This window comes from Loxodonta africana, chromosome 4 (genome assembly GCF_030014295.1).
Source record: "Loxodonta africana isolate mLoxAfr1 chromosome 4, mLoxAfr1.hap2, whole genome shotgun sequence".
Classification (NCBI taxonomy): Eukaryota; Metazoa; Chordata; class Mammalia; order Proboscidea; family Elephantidae; genus Loxodonta; species Loxodonta africana.
Genome location: NC_087345.1, coordinates 89,682,775 through 89,709,860, shown reverse-complemented (window position 1 = coordinate 89,709,860; position 27,086 = coordinate 89,682,775). Strand labels below are relative to the sequence as shown.

Below are 27,086 nucleotides of genomic sequence, written 5' to 3'. Positions count from 1 at the left end.
ATAAAAATTCCAGCTGGATTTATTTTGAGGAACTTGATAAAATCAATCTAAAATTTATAGGAGAGACTCAAGTTCATTTACAGTATAGTCAGTTTTGAAAAAAGAAAGCAAAGTGGGTAACCAAGGCCTAGAAAGCTATATAATAAAAAAAATACTGTAGTCGTGCAGGATCAGGTAAATGGACCATTGTGACAGAATGTTGGTTGGTGGTGTTAGCTGTCATTGAGTCAGCCCCCCACTCACAGCGACCCTGTGCAAAAAGGGATGAAATGCTGCTTGGTCCTGTGCCATACCCATGATCTGTTTCATTGGCTGATTTTCGGAAGTAGATTGCCAGGCCTTTCTTCCTAGTCCACCATACACACTGCAAAAGCATTGCTACTTACTTGGGATGAATCCTTATTTGAGAGCTTATATCTTATGCATTAGGGAGTCCCTGGGTGAACCAAACAGTTAAGTGCTTGACTACTAGATGAAAGATTGGTGGTTCAAACCCACCCAGAGGTGCCTTGAAAGACAGCCCTAGTGATCTGCTTCCAAAAGTTCACAGCCTTGAAAATCCTGTGGAGCAGTTCTACTCTACACACATGGTGTCACCATGAGTCAGGATTGGCTTGACAGCAACTGACAACAACAATGATCATATGCATTATGGTGGGTACATCTGAGATGAGGAGGGTGTCAGTAGGAATAAGGAATGAAGGGAAAATAACACAGGAAGGGTCTTCTGTGGACTGATGACGACACTGTGCAAAGAACTGGAGAGTATCATGGACTCAATTCTCTGTCTCTGAGGTCCACAGGAAAAACTGAAAATAAAATAAAGAAGGTGGGAAGAACCTAGAAGATGACTTAGAGAACTTCATTGGGACCAATTTGAGGATTGGGCTCAGGAGCCTTCCGATGTCCTTGGCTGAGCCTTTGGTGCCTGAATAGACGTGTCTTGGCATCAGACTTTTAGGGAGATAAAGCTGTCAGGGGCATAATGAATGGATGGGAGGAGGGAAGGTGGTGCAATACATCTGTTAAGATGTTAGCAAGTGGGGTGGCTGCTGCGGGCTGCTCAAGGAGAGGTACAACACAGGGTTCTGAGCACTTGGAGGGGGAGACCATTGAGGAGTGAAAAATTCAGGCAGGGGAGAGCTAGGGAAGCCACACTCCATGTTGATCAGCCTAGGAAGGCTTCTTGTAGGCAATGGGCTTTCCCAGATGGTGGCAGTGGGTGCCTTGTGATGCCAGGCTCAGGTGCCCTCTAGTGGAAAGAGCACTGCAGTTGACTGGCCCAGGAGCACCTTTTCTAAGGCACCTCTGCAGCACAGCAGTGACTCACCCAGCCCACAGAGATTATCTGAGTCACAGAACACAGGAGACAAACAGGAATAAACACTTGGCCCTGAAACTCTTATAATTGCCCCTTTCTATCTTATCTTCTTCCAAGGAGCCTCGGTGATGCAGTGGTTAAAGTGCTCAGCTGCTAATTGAAAGGTCAGCAGTTCAAACCCACCAGTGCTCTGCTTCCTTAAAGATTTACAGTCTTGGAAACCCTATGGTTCTCCTCTGTCCTACAGGGTGGCTGTGAGTTGGACTCAGCCACAATGGGTTTGGGCAACACCTTCCAGGAGACCACCACGTTGCCTCTCACCCACATGACACGCATCTCACTCTGGGGACAACTCCATAGAATTTCCTTGGCTGTGACTTGATGGCAATGGGTTTGGTTTTTTTTGGCTTTTTAAATCTTTTCGGAAGCAGATCACGAGGACTTTCTTCTGCAGCACTGCTGAATGACCTCGAACTGCCAACCTTCCTATTAGTAGCCAAGTGCAAACTGTTTGCATCAGGTCTTAGCTCGGATGTATGTTATTTCCTATTTCATTCCCTGTGATAGCTTCCTAACTGGATTTTTTTTTTTTTTTTTACCTTTTATTATGTTCCCACAGTCTGTTCTCCACCCCAGTACTTAGTTGTTATGATCATACATTCAGCCGCTTCCCCCACCTATCTGTCAATTCATCCATCACCATCCACCCCAATCCATTCCCCCCAGTATATCACTATTGGATGAAAATTCTTGACTACTGACAGGAGAAAGTCAGAATGCCTAGATGTGGCACTGGGTCTTTATGTCCTGGCCCTGCCTATGTTTCCAACCTCACTGCTCGCCACTCCTTAGGGAGCACTCTGTGCCCCAGTCATGCTCCCCAGCTGTACTTCCCTGAGTGTGCCATTCTCTCTCATGCCTCCATACCTTTGTGCACACTGTTTCCTGAGTTTGAGAAAGGGACCATTGCCTCTCAACACAGCCAGGTATCTTCGCATATTTCTACCACACTGTTCTGTAGATGTTTGATTTTCCATCTTGCCTGCTAGACTGTGAGCCACTTGAGGGCAGGGACTGGCTCTTGCCCATCTTTGTATCACCAATGTCTAGTTAGTGCCTGACATGCAGGCACTTGATGAGTAATTGTTGAAGGAATAGATGACTGGGTGAGGTCAAGCTAAAGACTCATGCATGACGGGGGAAGATGGGCATTCAGTGGCCCCTATGCCACCCCTACATCACAGAGCATCAATTTGTGTGGCCATCATACCCTTGCCAGACACACTGAAGTGGCAGGTGAGGGCCTCCTGCCAAAGATGAATGCCAGGTAGGCAGCCTGTCTGGGCTGTGAACAGGTCTCACTCCACAGCTGGGCTGTCTGTTGACAGGGACCATCCATATTCCAGCCCTGGTGGTTTCCTGAAGAATCTGGCCAGGAATTGCTGACCTTCCTTCTAAAGCTGAGCGTCAGAAGAGTCAAGCTGAGATCTTCCCTTCTGGATTTTTTTCTCCCTGGATGCCCTCGTACTGTTGCTAAGTCAATGAGAAATCCAGCTGTCCTTAAGCCAGAGGCAAAGCAGAGATGTCATATATCGCATTCTCCTATCTACTGACTCACTCTCCAAGTCTCTCAATAGAAGATTCCAGGTTTTCTTTTGGGGATTAATCCAACATCCTACAGCCCAAGCTACACTGAAGTCATTGGCAAAAAACAAGGCTCCAGGAATTGCTAGAATACCAACTGAGATGTTTCAACAAATGGGTGCAATGCTGGAAGCACTCACTTGTTTATGCCAAGAAATTTGGAAGACAGCTAACTGACCAACCAACTGGAGGAGATCCGTATTTGTGCCCATTCCAAAGAAAAGGGATCCAACAGAATGTGGAAATTATTGAACAATATCATTAATATTATAGGCAAGTAAAATTTTGCTGAAGATCATTCAAAAATGATTGCAGTAGTATTTTGACAGGGAACTGCTAGAAATTCAAGCCAGATTCAGAAGAGGAATGAAGTGGAATGAAGGATATCATTGCTGATGTCAGATGGATCTTGGCTGAAAGCAGAGAATATCAGAAAGGTGTTTACCTGTGTTTTATGGACTATGCAAAAGCATGCGACTATGTGGATCATAACAAATTATGGATAACATTTTAAAGAACGGGAATTTTAGAACACTTAATTGTGCTCATGCAGAACCTGTACATAGACCAAGAGGCAGTCGTTTGAACAAAACAAGGGGATACTGAGTGGTTTAAAACCAGGAAAAGTGTGTGTCCGGGTTGTATCCGTTCACCATACTTATTCAGTCTATATAGAGGGCAAATAATCGGAGAAGCCGGACTGTATGAAGAAGAATGCAGCATCAGGATTGGAGGAAGACTCATTAACAACCTGTGATATGCAGATGACACAACTTGGTTGCTGAAGGCTAAGATGACTCGAAGCACTTACTGATGAAGATCAAAGACTGCAGCCTTCAGTATAAACATAAAACAAAAATCCTCATAACTATACCAATAAGCAACATGATAAAGGGAGAAAATATTGAAGTTGTCAAGGATTTTATTTTACTTTGATCCACAACCAACACCCATGGAAGCAGCAGTCAAGAAATCAAATAATGTATTACATTGGGCAAATCTGCTGTAAAAGACCTCTTTAAAGTGTTAAAAAGCAAAGATGTCACTTTGAGGACTAACGTGTGCCTGACCCAAGCCATAGTGTTTTCAGTGGCCTCATATGCATGCAAAAGCTGGATAATGATTAAGGAAGACCAAAGAAGAATTGATGCATTTGAATTATGGTGTTGGCAAAGAATACTGGATATACTATGGACTGTCAGAAGAACCAACAGATCTATCTTGGAAGAAGTACAGCCAGGATGTTCCTTAGAAGTGAGGATGGTGAGACTTCATCTCACATATTTTGGACATATTATAAGGAGGGCCCAATCCCCGGAGAAGGACATCATACTGGGTAAAGTAGAGGGTCTTTGAAAAAGAGGAAGACCTTCAATGAGATGGATTTACCCAGTGGCTGCAACAATGAGCTCAAACATAGCAACAGTTGTGAGGATGGCACAGGATCGACTTGATGTTGCCACCACAACAGCCCAAAGCCTCTCTCTATCTATGCAAGGTAAGGCGGAGACTTGCAACATTTGTCAGAGCCTGGGTTACTGAGTGATTTCATTGAGGAAGTTGCCTCACTGGCCAGTTAACTTTCTCAATATTGTTAAGTGAGCAAGGAATAAACTTTTACTGTTTTTGAGCCATTCAGTGATGTAGGGCTCGGACTTGGGGGTGGGGAGCAGTGGAGCTGGTCTTCCCTGGGTGTAGGCCTCAATGGGTGAGTTTTTTGTAGAGAATGAAAAAACAATAATAAAACAAACTAAAAAAATCAGCCTACTTTTCATTACTATGCGCATCAGCAATTCTAAACAATGTCATTGATAAAATACTGTTCCTCCTCATCAGGGCACACTGCTCTCTACCTCCCCACTCCCAGTCCTCCACACACCTTGGTTCATCACAGGAGGCATTATACAATTTGAGGTATGTATCAGAGTCCTGGTGGCACAGTGCTTAAGAGCTTGTCTGCTAACCAAAAAGGTCGGCAGTTCGAATCCACCAACTGCTTCTTGGAAACCCTATGGGGCAGTTCTACTCTGTCCTATAGGGTCACTATGAGTTGGAATCGACTCAACAATGGGTTTGGTTTGGCTTAATGTATGTTTGCATTAAACACTTAGCCTTCTTTGTAATACAGGAATACACACAGTAATGCAGGAAGTTCTGACTGCCCAGTACTAAGCCACTTCTGAGGAAAGGATTCCCAGGCAATTTTCTGTGCTTCAAGTTGCCGTGGCTAGAGATTAAGTGCTAGGCTGCTAACTGAAAGACTGGCAGTTTGAACCCACCCAGTGGTTCTTCAGGAGAAAGACCTGGCGATCTGCTTCAGTAAAGATTACAGCCTAGGAAACCCTGTGGGGCAGTTCTGTTTTGTTACATGGGCTCACTATGAGTTGGAATCCGCTTGAGGGCACCCAACCACAGCAAAGTTGCTGTGCTCCTTACTATGTGGCCCTGGTTGTTTCAGGAGGAATTCAGTTCCTGGGGTGTCTCTCCAGTCCATGCCCTGCTGACTCGGGCAGAGCTTTGTCCACCAGATGAAGAAACAAGGCCCTCCTCTCAGGCCAATACTCACTGAGGCCGGGCTGGGACCTGCTCCTTCTGGGTCCACCCCTACACCCACATACAGAATGTCAGTCTGTCCTCACTGTCTTTCTGCAGTGAAGTATGTGTCTCTCTGTGTGTGTGTGTGTGTGTGTGGGGATATGAAAGGCACCAGAGAAACCCACCATTCTCTACTGTTCCATTTGGCTCTTTTTTTGTCCCCTCTCCTATCCCTGGTCTGTTTCTCTGATAGGGAATTCCAGAAGGTTATTTCCCATTCTTGTCTTCATGCACAGAGATACTCTGTAATGAGGGCTTTACTCAAGGGCTTGGGGGGTTGAGTAGTTTGGCATAATTACAGGTGGGTCTGCCATTGGCACTATATAAAAAAGGCAGGTGCTTAACCAGTCAATCCCATTTGCACCCTGCACTTTCCTAGTGGGGAATGGAGGCATCATGGAAGATGGGAGTGGGGTGCAGGGTGAGGCTCATAGATGAGGCCCCCAGAGGCCGAGGAGAGCACCCTCTGGCTGAGGGCCTTGGTTTTATGCAGGATCTGGACCACTGAGCAATTTCTCTGGGAATCAGGACTGGCATCCCTTGACCTCTGTTCTCTCCACCAAATCTTACCATCCTCTAGGACCTGCTTAGGGCCCCCTCCTTGGTGGTCCTCCAGCCTGCTGTGAGTGTCCCTCCTCAGAAAGCGGATAGCACACCACCGTGACCTTTACTTGTGTTCATCTTTCCCTCTCTTGATATGGATCTTTCCTGTCTCTGTCTGGCCTCTCCACTGAGATCACAGGCTCCTCAAGGGTCAGTCCTCTCCACCAGCTTTATTCCCCTCAGCACCTAGATTGGAGTCTTGCTTCTGGTGGGCCCTTGCCTGTTGAAAGAAGGCCTTGCTTATTGATTTGCCTGGGCCTCCACCAGGGCGGCTCTATGAGGGCAGTTACAGGGCTTGGCACATGGTGGAGGGTCAATAAATACTTATGGACTAGATAGAAGAAGCTATGCAGATATCAGCCATCCCTCCAATGTTCACTGGGTTTCTCCAATGTCCAGCCTGTTCAGCCAATGCTTTCTGAGGGCCTAATATGTGCTAATTGCCATGGGGGATGTAAAAGTGCACAAGACATTATTTCTGCCTTCAAGGAGGTAAGATAAGTCCCAACAGCCATGCTATAGACAGAATGCTGTTAAAAGTGATAGTAAGGAAGGACTTAAGGAGATATTGTCCACATGTGCTCAACCTAGAAGACTGGGCCAGGCGTCCCTGCAGCCTTACTGCAACATGTGTGCTCAACTCGGAAGGATGGGCCAGGTGTCCCTGCAGCCGTAGTGGGACATTTGTGCTTGATCCAGAAGGATGGGTTGGGTGTCTCTGTAGCAGTGTGTGGAAATGTGCTCACCCTGGGAGGATGGACCAGGCAGGACATTAGTGGGACATAGAACCCTCGAGTCTCAGGACTGTGTGGGCCCAAGCCTCCACTTTTCTGTGTGAGATAATGATTCCTGGTCTACTCCCAGGACTGGAAGAGAATTAGGGACTTAACAAATATGTCCAGGCCTGTGGGACTGAAAAGGCAGGGGGCAGGTTTATTGTGATGTAGGGTCTCCTTGATGCCTATTAAAAGAGGCAAGTTTCAGCTTTCCCCTCTGTCTGTCTAGCTGGAGATTCCCACGCTCATAAAGGGCGTTAATAACTTTCTCCTGCCGTTTATGTTGTCTGGAGGCCTGTCCTCTGCCCGATAAAAGGCAGGAGCCTTAACTGCCCAGGTGAGATCTCGTACCTTCTCAGGCCATTTCCTTTCCCTGAAACATTCTGCAGAGCAGAGACATGGGCAGCCGTTCCCACCGCATCAGCTCTGGCTGCAGTGCCTGGAACTTCAGCTCCTGCTCTGCCATCCTGCCCAAGCCTGGGGCTCACAGCTGTGTCAGTGCCATTGCCTACCGTGGGGGCAGTCCTGGGGGGCCGAACTACAGACGCGTTGGTGGCTTCAGCAGCCGAAGCCTGTGTGCAGTGTGGTCCCCCCGGATTGTGATGAACTATGGACGGCCCCTGAGAAGTGGGGGAAGCTTTGGCTATCGGGCAGGGGGCCTTTATGGGCCCAGCCCCCCCCGTATCACCACTGTGACAGTCAACAAGAGCCTGCTCACACCCCTCAACCTGGAGATTGACCCCAATGTGCAGTGTGTGAAGCACGAGGAGAAGGAGCAGATCAAATGTCTTAACAACAAGTTTGCTGCCTTCATTGACAAGGTGGGTCTGGGTGTTGTTCCCTGGGGCTGTGGCATAGGAAGGTACGTTGGACTTGGAGCCCAATAACTGGCTGGGTTCAAACTCTGAGAGTGAGAATGTGGTTGAATCATGGATTTGGTTTTCAAATGTTGCTGCGCGAGTCAACTGAAACCACAATACAGAACAGGAGGGTTTATTGTTGCTATTTATACTGCCCAGTAAGAGCTGAATGTGTGTTTGTGGCTCTAAACACACAGGTCCTCCATCTTCTAGATAGCAGTCATATACAATAAGAGAGTGGGGTGGTCGGGCATCTCTGCTTAGGCTGATGGCTGATTTCCTTATTAGAGGAGATGCCGTCCCTCCCAGCATTGAGAGGGGAGCCAGGGCCAAGAGGGACCAGAGGCTCCTTTCCTGCTCCTTTTGGTGGGAACATCGTAGGAAGGCTGTGAATTCTCAGGGCTTCTGCCCAAGACACCAACCTGTCAACACTCACATAGGTAAAAGACAGGCAGTGGAGAAACTTAAGGGATGGTCCATGGAGAGGCTGTTTAGTTACACTTTTCTGATGCTGCAGTTTCTGAGTTTCTTTTCTGGTTGGGTATGTAACTTTGGCTCCCTTTGACATCATGATTCCCCTTCTGAGATCCCACAATCTGATCTTTGGGAGACAACAGCTACCGAAGTCCAACGGGGGAAAGACTCATCTTTGAGGGCTGAATGGTTTACATGTCTACACCCAGGAGGGCGCAAGAAGGCATGCACCAGGGTCATGTGCAGGAAGACAGGCTGCAGAGGGCAGGCCTGCAGAGAGGTGCAGCTGCTCCTACTCACCTCCAGACACAGGCCCTGCCTTGCCAGAGCTTGTGGTTTGTCAAGAAGGCAAGGAGGAGGAGGAGGAGGAGGAGGAGGAGGAGGAGGAGGAGGAGGAGGAGGAGGAGGAGGAGGAGGTTCTTAGTTTCTTAGTTTCTTAGTGCTGCTATAACAGAACTACCACAAATGGGTGGCTTTAATGAATAAATTTATTTTCTCACAGTCAGGAGTCTAGAAGTCCAAATTCAGAGCACTGGCTCTAGGAGAAGGCTTTCTGTCTCTGTTAGCTCAGGAGGAAAGTCCTTGGTTTTTTTCAGCTTCTGTTCCTCTATTTGGTGATTTCCATGTGGCATTAGTCTTTCCCCCATTCATCTTTGCTTGCTTTTGTGCCTAATTTGCTCCTTTTATGTCTCAGTGGTGATTGGCTTAAGACACCCTACACCAAAACGTCCACATTAACACAACAAAGAAAACCCTATTCCCAAATGGATCAAATCCACATGTATAGGGGTTAGGATTCCAACACATGTTTTCGGGGACACAATTCAACCTCTAACAGTCAGAAAAATCCAGATTCTTGCCTGAAATCATTCAAGTGTTAAACGTTGGAAACTAATTCAGATGTTTATAAAGCAGTGTGCAGACCAAACAAAATGTATCTGTGGTCCAGATAGGGCCTGGGGGCTACCAGGGTACAATTTCTGATCCATTCCTACTCCTCGGTTTACATCGGAGACTCAGAGAGGCAAAGTGACCTAGCCAGTGGCAGAATTAGGCCAGTGTGTGGCTTCTGGCTCCTGGTCCAGAGTCCCCCTCCTGTGTGCCAGTGCCTCAGGATCAGAGTGAGGGTGAGTCATGGTGTGTTTGTTTTTTAATTGCTGGCATAACAAATTGCCACAGACTTAGCACCTTAAAACAACACAGATTTATTATCTCACAAGGCCAAGATCAAGGTGTTGGCAGGGCTACATTTCTTTCTGGGAGCTAGAGGAGAATCCATTTCCAGGGCTGTTCAGGCTTTTGGCAAAATTGAGTTTCATTTGGCTCTCGGCTTCTACGGGCTGACTGCATTCCCTGGTTGATGACTTCCCCTTTCTCTATCTTCGAAGCCAGCAATGGCTGGTTGAGTCCTTCTCAAGTTTTAAATCCCTCCCCGTCTCCTTCTTTCAAGCATGTCTCTCACTCTTCTGCCTTCCTTTTCCACTTTAAAGGGCCCATATGGTTACATTGGGCCCATCTGGATAATCCAGGATAATCTCCTGATCTATAACCTTAATTCCATCTGTAAGGACCTTTTTGTCATGTAATGTAGTGTATTCACAGGTTCCAGGGATTATGGCATTTGTGTCTTTGGGAGGCATTGTTCAGCCTACCACACATGGTCTGGAGTATTTTTCCAGGGTCAGATATTATTTCATTCTGTGCAGAATAAGCACATTGCTGTGAATTGTGTGATCTTTCTGGGAGGCGGAGATGGAATTTGCAGGGGGTGGGGGGATTACTTGGGGTAATGATTGTGACCTGTACTTTCGGACTTTGCCAAATGAGTTGGCCTCCTGGGGAAGGTCAGGGACTGCTTCAGGCCAGAGGTCATCCTCAAGGGCAGAGAAAGCTCTGGGAAACTGGACTGTTCCCCGGGATCCCCTCTGAGTTTCTTTCCCCCACCCTGGATGGCAGGTGCGCTTCCTGGAGCAGCAGAACAAGCTGCTGGAGACCAAGTGGCAGTTCTACCAGAACCAGCGCTGTTGCGAGAGCAACCTGGAGCCACTGTTCAATGGCTACATCGAGTCACTGAGGAGGGAGGCCGAGTGTGTGGAGGCCGAAAGTGGGAGGCTGGCCTCAGAGCTCAACCACGTGCAGGAGGCGCTGGAAGGCTACAAGAAGAAGTGAGCATAACAGGGCTGGGTGGTTATAGGAAGTGGGAGTAGGTCTTGGTTCGGGCCCACAGAACTCTGCTAGAGGTGGAGATCACTGAAGATCAGTCATCCCAGACTACCTGTACGATTGTTCTGCGTCATTGGTCTCCTCCTTTTTGTCTTGGCTCCCACCTTATGCAAGCCCATCTAGGGGACAGGGAAAAGATTTGGCTAGAAGAAAAGCTCCAGGTCTGAGAGGGATGGGACACACATCCAGGACACAGGCTGACACAGAGTTGGAGAGGAAAAATGCAACAGGAAGAGCTAGGTCAACAGAGCTCAAGAGCAGAATTTGGGAACAGACAGGGCTAGGTGGGGTTGAAAGGGAAAGGTCCTGGAAGAGACATGTTGAAAACGATCTGACTGGTGCAATTCAAGACACTTGAATGATTCCTTTACTTACTCCAGCTTTTGTTCTACAAGGCTCCACAATTTATAGTGTAAACCTTTTGTTTTAACCCGAATTATTTAGTTTGGCCATTACCCACTCTATACTCACTGGGTCACTGTCAACTTGACCCCTTTTACCTTGTAATTATAGACAAAGTGAAGGGTGATTTTGACATTAACCAGTCCTGGTAGTTGTAACCTTCCTTGGAATTCTGGTTTTGGAAGTCCAGGTTTTACCATCCAGATGGACCCAGCAGTGGGGCTTCACTTGGGGTGATGCAAATGCAGATACAGTTCCCAATTTGCAGGTGCTGTCTCCCACTCTGGGGGTGTGAGGGCCAATAATTAGACCGAGAGTTTATAGCAGCCCAAATTACCCTATAATTAAAAAGTTATGAAAACCATACTTTGGGAACTCTGGTCTTCCTGGTTGGCTGGGACAGGGCTGCTCCAGAGATAAAGCCTCATGGGCAAGAGGAACGGGTCCAGGCTGGTGGAGGATGGCTGTGGAAAATACCCTGAGTAGTCTGAGCACCATGGTAAGATTCCAGGCCATGGGTTATTTCCAGACTTGTATGTTGGAGGAAGGGGAACAGAACGTCATGGGGGTGGCTTCATAAAGCTTTATGTTTTTATACAGTTTTAGAGCTGAAACAGAGCAGTGGCAGTTCAGTGTAAGAACTCTTACCTTCCGTGTGGGAGACATGGATTTGACTCCCAGCCCATGTACCTCATGCACAGTCACACCAACCTGTCAGGGAAGTCTTGTGTGTTGCTATGTTGTTGAACATGTTTCAGCAGAGCTTCCAGGCTAAGACAGACTAGGAAGAAAGGCCTGGTGATTTACTTATGAAAAATCAACCAACAAAAACACTGTGGATCCCAATGGTCTGATCCCATTGTGTGTGGGGTCACCATCAGTCAGCAGCTGACTTGACGGCAGCTAATAACAACAAAAGAGTTGAAAGGACCCTTGGGGCATCTAGTCTTTCATTCATTCTGCAAACATTTATTGAGTGCCTTACTGCACACCAGGCAATTTAATCCGAGATACAGAGAGATTAAATGACTTGCCTTAGGTTTTACAGCTACCTTGGTCAAAGTTGGGACCAGATAGCAGGAACTTGGACTCCAGGTCCAGTGTCCTTTTGATGGATTCTTTATGGCTGGGAAATAGAAGTCCAGAGAGGCCAAGCCTCTTCTTCCAAGGCACAAAGAAAGTCAGGGGGCAGGACCAGGGAGCTTTGAAAACCTAGGACTCTGCTGGACAGGCCAGGTCCCTCAGTCCCAGGGACATTTCCACCTGTGCTCTCTCTCTTCAGGTATGAAGAAGAGGTAGCACTCAGGGCAACGGCTGAGAATGAGTTTGTGGTGCTGAAGAAGGTAAGTGAGTCTTCCTACCTTCCTATACAGGGAAGAATTAAATTTTGGACACACAGGTGTACTGTCATGTTTATATCAGTCAACTTGTTGGTTGGAAGGCACTTGGGTCACCTGGCAAAGAAGGCTCATTGATTCAGCTGTGGATGCTATCTTGGCTTCCATACATGGACCCAAACTGTGCTGATAGAGGCATCTTAAAAAGAAAACCTCACATGTTGCCATTTGGCTTTTTGTAAACTACCTGATTAACTGAAATGCTTGCTTTTAAATCTGTTTCACTCTCACGTGAATGCGGGCCCCTCCATTCATCCGTATCAGAGGTTTCTCGTTCTCAACTTGCTAGTGATTTTTTGAGCTGGGGCCCTCATTCAGTACAATTGTAGAGGATGAACAAGCTAGAGAAAAACTGTTATGATTTCCCTTTGGTGTCAAGTTGGCGAGTAAAAGCGTATATAGTCTTCAGTAATAAGGTGCTTACTTGTGAGTGATCACGGGGTAGAGAGAACCAAACCAGTTGCTGTCAAGTTGAGTGTAACTCATGGTGACCCCACGTGTATCAAAGAAGAACTGTGCTCCATAGAGTCTTCAGTGGCTGATTTTTTGGAAGTAGATTGCCAAGTCTTTCTTCCAAGGCATCTCTGGTAGACTCGAATCTCCAGCCTTTCAGTTAGCAGCTGACTGCCTTAACTATTTGCACCAGCCAGGGACTCTAAATGGAGAAGAGAGGGTGGTAAAAAAAAATCTGCTAATAGAGGAGTGATCTTGATCTCAGGCAGGAGAGCCAGCTATTTGGGGAGTGGGTGTTGCCTGGCCCGGGAGACCCGCTGGAAGGTGCACTCATGGCCCTGTTGGCCACCACATGTTCATGCTGTGTGGGCCAGTTTGGCTTTAGAGGAAGCACCCTGACATTCTGGGCTGACATGAGGCTTCACTCTTCATCAAGGTCCCTAGTTCTGATGGGGTCAGACTTTTCTCCTCTGCCTCTCTCCTGGTAGAAACTCCCGGTCCTGCTCATGTTTATGTGTTGAGAGATAATGTCGGTGGGTCGGCAGACGTTAAAGGCCCTGTCACTTCTAGAGGGGTCTTGAAGGTGAAGATGAGAGGTCCAGATTAGGCTTGAAAAGTGCAGGTTAGATGGGCAGGGACAGGCCAGGGCCAGAGAGCCAGAAGATGGCCTCAGGGTTCCCTTCAGTGGAGTGAAGAGGGCTCCTAGGCACGGTGAGGGGGATTTATCCCACCCCCATCCTCTCCTTGTCTCTCTCCACCAGGATGTGGACTGTGCTTATCTGCGCAAGGCAGACCTGGAGGCCAGCGTGGAGGCACTGAGGGAGGAGATTGGCTTCCTGCAGTCCCTCTACGAGGAGGTAAGTCTCTCCCCATCTAGCAGAGCAGATGAGTGAGGAGGCAGAGGAGGGTTTTCCTGGGGTGTGGCCTGTCCTGTGTCCTTGGTTCTGGGGAAAGTTCCTGACTCTCCTAGGGCCTGAACACCCTTTCCTCCTGTGACTAGAAGAGGTTTTCTCTTGTTAGTTTTCCTTCCAAAAGGACATGTGTGTTGCCCTTCCTTTTAAATAACTTGGAAGACCATGATTAATTCCCTGTCTACACAGCATGACATGAGTGGTGATGTGACAATTATTAATTCAGGTAGTGCGAAATACCCATTAGAAAACTCAGGACCTAAATCTGGCCATCACCTGTTATTGGAAGTTTACAGATAACTCCAGCTGATCTGGACAATTCAGGCCCCAGGTAGAATGATCCAGATACCTGCTTCTCTTGATCCAGGCGTTAATACACCTTCAGCTTACTCATTGCCTTGAGTCCACAGTCCAAATTCCTTCCCAACCTTCTCTTAATTAAAGCTGCACTTTTTGAATTTTCCTGAACTGCTGGTAGTTTTATACTTTTTTTCCTAAGGTTTCAGATTTGGGGCTGTTTTTTGGATTGACGGTGGAGAATAAGAGGGGGATTTGGAGATGAGGGTTCTGGTTGTTGTCTCCTACAGGAAATTTGCCTCCTTCAGTCACAAATCTCGGACACCTCAGTAGTGGTAAAGATGGACAACAGCCGGGAGCTCAACATGGACTCGGTTGTGGCTGAGATCAAGGCTCAGTATGATGATATCGCCAGTCGCAGCAGGGCTGAGGCTGAGTCCTGGTACCAAACCAAGGTAAACAGGAGGGCTGCGGGTGTGTTTGAGTCCAGGCTTCCACGTGAGCAAGAGAGATCACAACGAACCTGGACCTTCCCTGGGAAGTGCACCCATGCACTCCAGCGGGGCTGCAGCCGATGTCCTGAGCAAGTAGAGGAAGGTAGTGGAACTACTGCAGAACAGTAGGCTGGCTCCTCTGGGTGGGGGAAAGTGGACTCTCCACAGGGATAACCCACCACACCCTCCAGCCATGTTGCAACCACCGGCTATTTCCCCACGTTTGTCTCCCAACCTGCAGTGCGAGGAGATGAAGGCTACAGTGACCCAGCAGGGCAAGAACCTCCGCAGAACAAAGGATGAGCTCAGTGAGCTGAACCGTCTGATTCAGAGGCTGACGGCCGAGGTGGAGAATGCCAAGCAGCAGGTTAGGGGGGTGCTGAGATCCCACTCTGCTTCCGATCTGCTTTCTCCCTACCTCCAGGGGCTGCTATTACCTTTGAAGAAGCTTACATTTTAACCTCATGCTTCTGAAGGACCACAGCGCACAAGCTATTTCAGGCAGAAGACTGGCCTGACTCCCTTCTCTGCATCCAGCTCCCTTGTTTTCTCCCTTGACCATTTCTCTCCTCTAAGCTCATCTGGGATGATAGGGTACAGGGCAGTGGTTGTCTCCTGCTTTCTCTATTATTTCCTTCTCCATCCTCACAACTCTCTCGATGGGCTTGAAGTGCACAGAACTCTGTTCAAAGGGAACGTTATCATTACCTATGCACTTCCATTGTTTAAAATTTTTTTTCCTCCATCTTCAATCCCATTCCCCTCCCCATCCCCAGGACTCATTCTCATGTATTTAATATGTGTCCTTGAGCCCTCCGTTGCGCAAATGGTTAAGCACTTGGCTACTAATTTAAAGGTTAGTGTTTTAAATTCACTCAGAGGTGCCTTGGAAGAAAGGCCTGGTGATCTTCCTGAAAGATCACAGCCTTGGAAACCTCTTGGAGTGCAGTTCTACTCTGAAACACATGGGGCCACCATGAATTGGAACTGACAACAACTGGTTTGAGTTTTGGTTTTTTGGATAGTCCATCTTCATGTGTATATTTACATACGTAAGTACTTTAAAATACATTTACATAAGCTTTTTGGTGTTTTAAATTTATGCAGTGATATTATACTATAAATCTCATTCTGTTTCTTACCTTTGCAATTTGGCGTTATGCTTTTGAAATCCATGCACGTTGCTGTAAACCATCTGTTTCATTATTTCTGCCTGTTGTATGGTATTCTGTAATATGCATAAACCATACTTTCCTATCCATTCGCCTACTGATGCATGCTTATAAAGACCTGGAAGCGAAGTAAGTATGTGTGTTTCTATGTGCACCTGTGTGAGAAATGCTTTGGAGGTCTAAAGCAAGAAAGGGCACTGTTGGGGAATAAGTATGCATGCACTGAGTCCCAGGAGTGCTACGCTGGCGTACACTCCCATCATCAGCACATGAAGGCCTCTGTTTCCAGCACTTGCTATTATCAGACTAATTCTTGTGGATCCAATACGGGTAAACTGGTATCTAATCATCATTTGAATTTTCATGTCTCTGGTTACTAGTGAGAAATGGAGTTTTAATTCTCCTGGAATCCAGATTTCTGGGGTCCATGGAGTGGGGTGACCTACCCAGGCCATTGCCCTGAGATGTTCTTTTGAACTGTGAGTCTTTAGGAAACTGGTTTCCTAAGGTCACCTTTAAGTCAAACAAGAGCCTAGTGGATAAATTTTAGTCAAGACCGTTTTGCCAGGGGTGGTTTATCCAATTAGCAAGGTAAGCACAGTGCTTATCTTGCTTACCAGATCATCTGTAGTGAACAATTTCATTTTGTTTGGGGAAACCCAAAAGAAATTGTTCTATACAGATTAGTAACCAAGCACAGGTAAGTCTGTTTACCTGCTTATTCGGTCATCTGCTTCTGTCAGGGATTGTAAATTTTAGAAGAGGCTTTGATTTTGCGGGAAGGTGCTGTGGGGTTGGGAGAGAGACAGATGCCAGCCATACCTAGAAGCAGAATCTTTAAAGTGGTGAAGAAAGGTGAAATTGTTCACTACAGATGATCTGGTAAGCAAAGTGAGCACTGTGCTTACCTCGCCTGTTGGATAATCTGCCCCTGCGTTTTGCCTTAGCCATTGTGCTATTCTGAGGAATTAGCCACATGCAGTCAGTTTAGAGAAACAGGAACTCCAAAGGGCAGAGGAGAGCTATGTTTTGGAGTAAATCAGTAATTATTTTAATTGTTCTTCAAGACAATGCTGTGTGAATTCCTTCCAGACCAGAAATTGTTTTATCAGGTCTGTTCTGGTCAGTTTCCATGGCAATATCAATAAGATGGGGTATAAGAATCTTGGGAAGTTCTTTGCTCCTTAGAACATTTTTGACTCTCTAGTTGAAATGTTACCTGAGTTGCAAATCGTATATTAAATAAACGTATCAATTTCCATTATTAGCTTAATAAGATTTGTGTTTTGACACTGGTGACATTGAATGTCTCCTCATATACTCACTAATCATTTGTCCTTCCCTTCTAACAATTTGCCTGCTCATATCATCTGTCCACTTAAAAAAGGGCATCCCTTTCTTTTTTCTTGGTGATTTTCAGTATTTCCTTGTCCATACTAGATGGTAACCCTTCGTCAGTTAATCTTCTCTTAGTCCGTCACTAGTCTGTCTGCTTTGTTCTGGTGTCCATTAAACAGAACCCTTCAACTTGGACGTGGCCAAACCTATCAGTTCTGCCCTTAATGGTTTAGACTTGTGAAGTTTTCAGATCATAGAGGTGTCCTCTTGCTTTTTTGCTTCGCTTAGTTTTATGGTTTTATCTCTCACATTTTGGTTGTAGCCATCTGAAATTTGTTTTTATTTTGTATATGTAACGAGTAAGGTTCAAATTTAATTTTTCTCCATATAGTGAGAAAAAGTATTATATAATCTATTCTTTCCCCACTGATTTGTGATACTCTACATGGCTCAATTTCTGTCCTCTTCCTTCTGGGTAGCTGTTGTGAACCATCGTGTAAGATGTGTCACAAGTCATTTGTTACTATTCATAGCTGAAGTACTGAAATATGAAAATCGTTGACTTTTTAATAGTGAAATTAGAGATGATTCAAAGTTTTCCTCATAATAACAGTGCTCTCGCTGGTGTTCTGATACCAACAAAAAAACCAAACCCACTGCCGTCAAGTTGATTCCGACTCATAGCAACTCTATAGAACAGAGTAGAATTGCCCTGTAGAGTTTCCAAGGAGCGTCTGGCGGATTCGAACTGCTAACCTTTTGGTTAGCAGCCATAGCACTTAACCACTATGCCACTAGGGCATTCTGATAGACTTTCTTAAGTGGGGCAAACGGAGGAGTTGTAGGTAAATTGAGAGTTGTTGTAAATGGGAAATTGTTTCAGCTTTTTGATCTCAGTGGCCCAAAGAATAAAGCCCTGTGCAAAGACCTCTGAAAACCTGGGCTTGGCACTCATTAACTGCGTAGCCTATGGCAAGCCACGGCTTCTGTAAGTCTCAATTTCTTCATCTGCATAATGGGAATAATAATACCTGTTCTGACAAGTTAATGGAGTAATTATTAAAGTCAAATAAGATAACATCTGTGGAAGTGTCTTGTAAACTAACAACAATATACAAATATAAGGTGATATCACTAATTATCTTCATTCCTATTCTACTACTAAAATTTCCTTCCTCTAACAGCTCTCCACGGTTTGAGTTTCATCACAAAGTGGTGTAAAATGAAGAGGAAAACTCCAGATAAGCTATTACTTTCTTGCCTAGTTAATTTCCCATTGATGTATTTCTTTTAAAAAAGTACAAAGTTCAAATGTTGGCTATTTTGAATGGGGTGAAATAGCACGGCCAAGGCCACTAGAGACCAGCCAGGGTCCCCACAGGCTACTCCATTTTCAAGCCTCTTCCCTCCTCTCTTTCCCCCAGTGCTGCAAGCTGGAGTCTGCGGTGGCTGAGGTGGAGCAGCAGGGCGAGGCGGCCCTCAGCGATGCCCGCTGCAAGCTGGCGGGGCTGGAGGAGGCCCTGCAGAGGGCCAAGCAGGACATGGCCTGCCTGCTCAAGGACTACCAGGAGGTGATGAACTCCAAGCTGGGCCTGGATGTGGAGATCGCCACTTACCGCAAACTGCTAGAAGGCGAGGAGAGCCGGTGAGAAAGAGGGCTCCAGGGTCACTTTGAATCCCCTCTCAGGGCTCCCTGGACTATAACCTGACATCCCTGGGTGGCACGAATGGTTAAACACTCAGCTGCTAACTGAAAGGTTGGCAGTTTGAATCTACCCAGAGGTAGGTACCTTGGAAACCCTATGGGGCAGTTCTACTCTGTCCTTTAGGGTCACCATGAGTTGGAATTGACTTGAGAGAACTAGTTTTGGACTATAAGCCTCCTGGCTGAGAATGTTCAAAGTGGAAAAGACTCTAGAGATCATAGAGTTCAACCATTTCCCCAGTTTACTGATAGGGAAACTTAGGCTCAGAGAGCAAGGGGCTTGTCCAAGATCATGGCTAGTTATTGGCTGAGCTGGCATTAAACCAGTCTCCTAGTTGGCACCTCTGCGTTGTTTTCCCTCCTAACGTCCCCTCAGACTGTATCTAAAGCTCATTCCAAGGCAACTACTTTATCCTGTTGGCCAAAAGTGTATCTCTGTGATTACTCCTCAGTGGGTTCTGGAAGCTGGAATTGTTCAGATAATCTGTTGAAGGCCATTTGATTTGGGATGCACAGACAAAGAGTTCTTTCAACCTAGATAGTCTGATGTTCAGAACCAGGGACTGGAAATGAGCAGCACAGGCTACTTGTCTTCCAGGGAAAGACCAGAGCAGACATAAGTAATTTCTGCAAGTGACTGGGTTAGTGTCCCTTTGGGCTCTGAGAAACAGGGAGCAGAGAGATGGATTCTGACTGGGGGCTCTCAGGGGCTTCTTAGAGGAGAAGTGGAGGAGCTGAGAGAGAGGGAAAAGGATGGACACTTCAGGCTGTGCTGACGGTTTCAGCCAAGAATTTGGGGCAGGTGAGGTCAGCATGTGAAAAGCAATGTGGACGTACACCTGGGATGGTACAATGCGTCTGTAGCCTAGAAGCGGCCACATCATTATTATAACCCAGGGCAGGTTCCATCAGACGGAGCAGGCTAGATTGGGGAGTGGAGCGTAGAGATTAAGATCATAGCTCTGACCCAGACCACTTGGGTTCAAATACTGGCTCTATGACTTACCAGCTATGTGACTTTTTATGTCTCAGTGTCCTCGTCTATAAAACAGAGTTACTGTTAATACCCACCTCTTAAGGTTGTTGTGAGGATTAAACGAGTTGATGGAACATAGTAAGCACAGGGTGGAACGGATTGTTATTATAGTGAGAATATATCCGCAGAGAGGCTATTAGCCCAATTGACATTAGAAATCTGGCGTGAAGTAGCATGAAGGTAGTAGAACCATGCTGCTGGATTTGTGCCATGCTTTGGGGCTTTGGGGCTTTGGGTCTCAGGGCTTTGGGGGAAGCCACCAGAGCTATCTCCCCCTATGGACCCTTAAGTCCTCAACCTACTTACCAGCATTCCCTGAGGCACTTGGCATTTATACTGTGAAACTTATTTTCACCATAAAAATACTAATTAATGTTTTAGTGACTCAGTCATAAAATGAATGGCCCGCTGTCCCCAACATGTGAGATTTTAACAGGTTGCCATATTTTATAGTGTTTTATGTATTATGGCCATTGATCTTTTGATAGGTTTTTTTCCTCTTGGCGTTTAAAATGTTTAATTTGATTACACAAACAAAAGAAGCTATAATCATTCAATTTGAAGATGGCCTCTGCCAGCATTTTGGCTCAACAGGTGCCATGATGGGCATTGGCTAGAATCTTCTAGAAAGGCATAGTTACAAAGCTGTAGTAAAGTCAGATTCACCTGGCAGGAAAGTGAACCAAATGAATATAACCTCACTGAAAATGTGGGGATTAAAGAAGTATTCTGAGCTGGACAGAATGAATCTGAGTAGAGCCTTCCTGGAGAAAAAGGCTTGAAGCTAGAGATTAGAGAAGGGGGAGAGGTAGAACAGAAAGTGCAGGAAGGTGTGAGGGAGGAGGGAGCGTTTATGAGAAGCCCACTTTAGTGGTACATGTCCCTCACCATTAATGAGGTAGTGTTAACAGCACACATTTACATGGGGCAGACTATGCGCCAATCTCTATTTTAGGCATGTCACATGTAGAGCTCAATTAAATCTTACAACAATCCTATGCAGCAGGTATTATCATCCCCATTTTATGGGAAAATGGAGGCACAGCCATATTTGACCCCGGGCTGTCTGGCTTGAGTCCAGGCACTTAACCACCAGGCCTTCCAGCCTCCCCCTGCATTTAAAGAAATCAGGTGGATGTCTGGGGCACCACTGAAAATCATGGGATTAAAAATGAATCAAAGTGCATAATAGCCATGCTTTTTCCCCACCCAGAGCTGTCCTGCTAGGCAGTAGCTCTTCCATCACCTGTTCTTTGACTTTGCTAGAGTTTCCAGCCAAGCAACAAGGAGGATGATACCCTCATCTCTACCTTTCAGTTCTTGGAGTCTCCATGGCTTAGAAGCAAATGAGGCATAAAGTCAGCTTTTGGATGCTGCAGCTCAACATGCCCTGTCCTTTTGGGGTGCCAGTGAGCAGTGCCAACACTGATGCTGCCTACAGCAGGCGGGCAGCATGTCACCTGCCCCTCCTTCAGGATGGGGGAGAATGGGTCATCGCCTCAGAAGCAGAGGAACTTGGCTCTAACTGCTCACTCTCTCCTCTCCCCTGCAGGTTGTGTGAGGGCGTGGGCTCCATCAACATCTGTAAGTTGGGAGGGTGTGTGGCCATGGCTCTCTTGGGTGTCAATAGTCTTAACATCAGGATGGATGCACCTGGCGGGTGGCTGAGCCTCTGTCTATGGGGCACTGGGTGGTGGAGGCTGGGGCTGCAGGGCTCTGGGATCTGGACAAATAGACAGCTCTTAAATATTTGACCCCTCTATAGATCCACCTGGGACATACATGAAGCCTAAGGTAATGAGCATGGCAACTTCTGATCCCCTATTGGATTCTGCAAAAATAGCCTAAGCTCTCCAGTTACTACACACACAATACTGCTCAAGTGGTACCAGTTTTAATAAAGAATACTAGATTTATATTCTAGTCATTTGGGGTCACTGCAGGCAACTCTTAAATCTTTATCCCAGTATGTACACAGACCCCAGGCTAGGTGTCTGCTTCTGATCCACCTATTCCCCTCACCTTTCCAACCATCATATTTCTAGTTTCTCTACTGTGATTCATTAGTTTTTGCTGTAAAGATTGTATAAATGCATGTCAACATCAGCCTAGGCCAAGTGGAGTCGTGTGTTCTGTTTGCTAACCACATTCCTTGAGAAGCAGATGGGAATGCATTTAGCTTTGTCTGTAGATTTAAAAGATTCATGTTGCTGATCCCTCTGAGTGTGAAGAGAATTAATCTTGCTTCTAAAAGATTCTGAGTCATACCATGCCCGGGAAGGCGTGAATTCTGACCTGATGTCTCTGTCCACAGGTGTGAGCCGTTCCCAGGGTGGCGTGGTGTGCGGGGACCTCAGTTCTGCCGTTTCCCGTGGCCTGGGGGACGTGGCCATCAGCAGTGAAGCTCTCTGCTCCCCCTCTGTAGTCGGGGGCTACCCCAGTACAAGATCTGTGCGGTTCGCGTAGAGGGGAGTGGGACTCTGGACAGGTTGGATCTGACGGGGGTGGGAGGGAGCGGGAGGAGGAAATCATTTCTCTCAGATCCAAATGTCAGTTTAGTAATTTCCCCTTGCAGGAAACGCAAAACCAACTCTCCAGTTCCCTTCTCACTGGAGTTTTTTTACTCTTTGAATGTAAATCCTGTGTTTGGCATCATTGTCACCTCCATTAATTGCCCTTTCCCTGCCGTCCAGGAGAAGGATGTAAAGCCTTTTTGATATAAATGGTTTAGTCCTTTTCTCCCTGATTAACTTCAGGCCAGCAGACATATATTAAGTCTGACTGTGTGCCTGGCCCTCGGGGCAGGGAGCCAGGTAGAGGGATGTGTGTTGCTGGGCCATCACTGCCCAGGCTGGAGCCTTGGATGAGAGGGGCCGCCTTGGCAGGGAGGGGTCAGCAGGGGCTCCGGGGAGGCCCCCAGTTGGTCTGAGAGATTGGCTATCCCCAGAGCATCCCCTAACTATTCATGTCAGGAATGAAACGCTTACTGAGATTAACCAGCTGAGCTTTTTATTACTGGTTATTTGAAATTTTATTGTATTTGGGTGGTTCTCACCTTGGCTCCTTCTCTCCTTTGGTGTGTGATTAAATGTGGCAAAAGGCTGTCTCCCTGATAACCCAGTTAATGCCTGCCTCGTTTATTTATTTTTTTTCCAACCCACCTAAAGATCTGATTGTTTCTGGTGCTTCCATGGACCACCATCTGCATCAGGATCACCATGGGTACTTGTTAAATATACAGATTCCAGGGCTCCATCCAGAACTATGGAAACAAAAGCCTAGGGATGAGCCCGGGAATCTGCATTTTAACAACCTCTCAGGCGGTTCCTATAAGAACTAAGGTTTGACAACTCCTGATTTGTGTGGGCAGAGCACAAAGGTATAGGGGGCAGGAGAAGCGAGCGGGCATCCATTAAGCACCTGCTATGTGTCTGGGATGTTGTACATGTTTTTCATTCACTTCTCACAGCGCACTGTCATTATCCTCATTTTACAGATAAGGAAATTAAGGCTCAAAGAAGCTAAGTAACATTACTAAGGTCACACAGCTAGTCTGGGATCCAAAGTCGGATCTAACCGGCGACCAGTTGTCACTGAGATGATTCTGACTCATGGCGACCCTGTGTGCGTCTGAGTAGAACTACACTCCATAGGGTTTTCAATGGCTGATTTTTTAGCAGCAGATTACCAGACCTTTCTTCTGAGGTACCGCTGGGTGGACTTGAACCGCTAACCTTTTGGTTAGCAGTTGAACATGTTAACCATTTGCACCACCCAGGGACTCCAAGTCAGGTCAGTTGTTGCCAGAGGCCATCGAGTTGATTTTCGACCCCTAGCAGTCTCATGTGGCAGAGTAGAATTACTCCATAGGGTTTTCCAGGCTGCAGTCTCTACGGGAGCAGATCGCCACGTCTTTCTCCTTCAGAGCCACTGGGTGGGTTCAAACCACCAAGTTTTTGGTTAACAGTGAGCAGTTAACCCTTGTGCCTTGGGAGTACAAAATTCACATGCTTTTCCACGGCATTCCCCAAGCTGTTCCCTCAAGCCGAACATTTGGATTCACTGGTCTGATTAGTTGCTTCCGGAGGAGGAATTCCACTTTAAGAATCGTCTGCACTTTGGAAAAGAAAGGCGGAAGAAGACACTTCCCTTAGCCTCTGCTCTCCAAGGATCCTGGCTAAGGGGCCGCCATCTCCAGGAGATCCTGATATCAGCGATTGACACAGGCCTCTATGTGGAAACCCAGGATTAAAAATCAGACCTCTGGTGGGAGGGCATTTACCATGATGGCCTGAACCGGGACGGTTACTGGGTAAATTCTGTCTCTGGTTTATTCCTGACCTGACAGTCCCCAAGAAGTCTTTGCCTAGGGAAGTCCCACCTGAAGAACCCCGCTCAGAGTCCCCTCTGAGGCAAGATTTCTTTAAAGACCTGACTGCGTAGGGGACATTTTTGCATTGAGAACGTATATTTGATCTCAAGATGTAGAAGCCTTTGAGCGGTCCTTTCTGGCAATGCAGTCCTTCCAACGCCTTCAGACTGCGTCCAGGGGCCACAACTGGTCAGGCAATGCCTTGACCCAAGAGGACCAAAGTCTTTCTTAGTGGTGCTCCCCTGTCCTCTGCCTCCTCCTGAGAGGGCCCGCAGGGGGTTGTGTCCTGGGCACATCACGGCCTGGATCCCACCAAGTGTGAGCAGAGGTAAAGTCAGGGTCAAGGGCCACCAGAGCCGCTTTGAAGAGGGAAAGGAGCTCCACGGGCACTTGCTGCTCTGGGGCGAGGGATGTGAACTGTGGGGTGGGGGGAGAGGCTGTGGCTCCTTTTTGATGGTGGTGGTGGGGTGGGGGTGTATATGTACTCATTTGTGCCTCTGGTGTGTTTTCTTTGTTTTTAAAGCGTACAGAAACCAGTTGCCTTACATCCATTCTGACTCATGGGAACTCCATATGTGTCAGTAGAACCATGCTCTATAGGGTTTTCAGTGGTTGATTTTTTAGAAGTAGATTGCCAGGCCTTTCTTCCTGGGCACATCTGGGTGGACTTGAGCATCGGACCTTTCAGTTAGCAGCCCAGCGAGTTAACCATTTGCACAACCCAGGACTCCTTTTCATGCATAGACTCATCCTGTGAGTGCTGCCCCCTCCCTCCATTCCCTGGTTACTCACCTCTCACCATCACTGTGCGGCAGCACCAAAGGAATAATGGTGGGTGCACTGGGGGGTCCCACTGTTTCTGAACAAGGCAGAAATGGGCAGGGATTTCCAGGGGCACAAAGGTGCCTTGGGTGGGAGGGCAGGTGGTGGGGACTAAGCCTCTCCCTTATCTCTGGATCTTTCTGACCCGCCCCCAACTCAAGGAAAGTGCGCTTGGTGCTGATGTCCCAGGTGCTCTAGTCAGTGAACGAAAACTTAGTACAGTCGCCGTTCCATGTTCATATTCCCAGAGTGCACCACTGATGCGGATAATCCAGACAAGGGGGAATTCCATTTCCGTAGGTATACACTTCATAATTTTCTTGATAATGTGGTTAACTTAGTTTTCTCCCTATGCTTTGCTCAAGTGAGTCATAACACAAATTAGTATTTCCTGGAGCCCTGGTGGCACAGAGGTTAAGAGCTCGGCTGCTAACCATAAAAGGTCGGCAGTTTGAATTCACCAGCTGCTACTTGGAAACCCTATGGGGCAGTTCTACTCTGTCCTTTAGGGTCACTGTGAGTTGGAATTGACTTGATAGTGAGTTTGGGTTTTTTTTTTTTTTTTGGTTTCTGGTCCCAAAGACTGAAGCAGGGAATGGTCAGACACTGGGGCTGGAAGGGGCCTCATCCTGGAAGTAGGTGTTTGTGAGGATGGCGGGAAGCAGAGGGGATTTGGAACTTGGTGGGGGAGTGCTAATAGCCTCAGAGAGGAAGGAGAAGACTACAGAGCCTAAGATTATCTACTTTGTGTGTGTATGTGTGTTCAAAGAACTATAAGCCGTATAGAAACTGCGTGTGTGTGTTTTAGAGGGGTTGTTTGAATGTTTAAATAAGAGTCAAATAGGGACAGCAGCTCTGATTTTCTCTGATTAAGCTCTTAGCTTGGCCTGTGATATTTGTGATGTTTTCAAAGGAAAAGGGAGCCTAGGAGAGAGATGTGGAATCAGGCTGTTTGGGCCAGTTGCTCTTCTGACTTTTCCTTGACTCTAGATTTCAGATCACTTGACGTCTCCTTTAAATTTTTTCTCTAATAAAACATTAATCCTTGGTGATCCTTGGATTATACCTTTTGCTTTATGTGAGGAATAGCTCTTTTGGTGGGAGAGGGCTGAGGGACCTTCTGAATCCTTGGACGAGAAGAACTTGCTCTAGATTTTTCCTGTTGATCACGAGGATGGCTGGAGGAGAGGGCTGGATCAGCTGACTGTCTTTGCACACCAAGCATGGGAACTTATTAAAATTCTTATTAAAATCTCACATATCCTGGCTCTTTGATTTTTCAATGCACTGTGTCATTTTTTCGGGGTATCAGATTTGACATTTTAGTTATGCCTGGCCTATGTCCATGGTAACATGGAGTTGTTTTCGCCAAGCACAGACTCACTCCAGCACCCTAGAGACACAGGAGGTGGCAGGGCTGAGATGACCTGGCTCAGCTGCACCCACTTAGCAGATCCTCAGACAGATGCCCGAACCATGGAAGCCACTTCTTGCCCAAGGTGTTGCGAAGACTTGTCCGAGTTGAGGTTCAGATTTTACCTCCTGACTTTTGGCTTCTGAGATTCAACCTTTCCTGTGGATGAATGATGCGTCTACATTGAAGGTTGGTCTACTGTGATTATGGCCTCACCTGCAAGGCCCAGAATGGTGGTGGAAAGGAGGGGGCACGCAAGAGGCTTGAAGGAGGCCTTCTTGATGACAAACCTCAGACAGAGCAGAAACCTGAGTGCTCAGGAGAGGCCAGCAGCCCCCAGTGGGATTGCAACCCTTTGGGCCTGAAGTGAGGCATTGTCAGAATGCACAGGGCCTCAACTTCTCCTCCCAGGAAGAGGCTGAGTGGTGGGGCAGCACAGGGGGCCTGGCAATAGTGGCAGCCAATTTGTTCTCCCAGTGGAGAAGTGGAGGTGAGCCTGAGAGGCCTGGATGTCTATACCTCCTACCTTACCAGCTGCCTGTGTCATCCAGCACATCCCAGGGCATATATGACCAGAGCCCAATCCTTGGTCTTAGTGGGGGTCAGAGCCAGGAGACACTTCCTACCCTCAGGGATCTGATCTTCCAGTCTGATCCAGGCTCCAGATTCACTCATTGACATCCCCGGCCCAGAGTCATAAGGATAGAAAGGGAGATCCTCAGGGTTCCAGACACTGTGGGGTGGGATGGGGAAGAGAGGTATGAAGGGCAGAGTTGA

General features: G+C 47.0%; 1 protein-coding gene across 3 annotated transcripts in view; it reads left to right on the top strand.

Annotated features, from left to right (window-relative positions):
• The window catches only part of LOC100656268 (putative keratin-87 protein), a 35,814-nt gene extending 9,438 nt beyond the window's left edge, over positions 1-26,376 (top strand). For 2 of the 3 annotated variants that reach the window (XM_023556601.2, XM_003405458.3), the window contains exons 3-11: positions 7,329-7,760; positions 10,230-10,438; positions 12,181-12,241; positions 13,510-13,605; positions 14,247-14,411; positions 14,692-14,817; positions 18,385-18,605; positions 21,254-21,285; positions 22,016-26,376. In XM_023556601.2, coding sequence (XP_023412369.1) covers positions 7,329-7,760; positions 10,230-10,438; positions 12,181-12,241; positions 13,510-13,605; positions 14,247-14,411; positions 14,692-14,817; positions 18,385-18,605; positions 21,254-21,285; positions 22,016-22,167 — 1,494 coding nt within the window. In that variant the 3' untranslated portion in view covers positions 22,168-26,376. The remainder of the gene's footprint in view (positions 1-7,328; positions 7,761-10,229; positions 10,439-12,180; positions 12,242-13,509; positions 13,606-14,246; positions 14,412-14,691; positions 14,818-18,384; positions 18,606-21,253; positions 21,286-22,015) is intronic. The other variant, XM_023556610.2, reaches the window with a different exon arrangement.
• Positions 26,377-27,086: the final 710 nt, after the last annotated feature.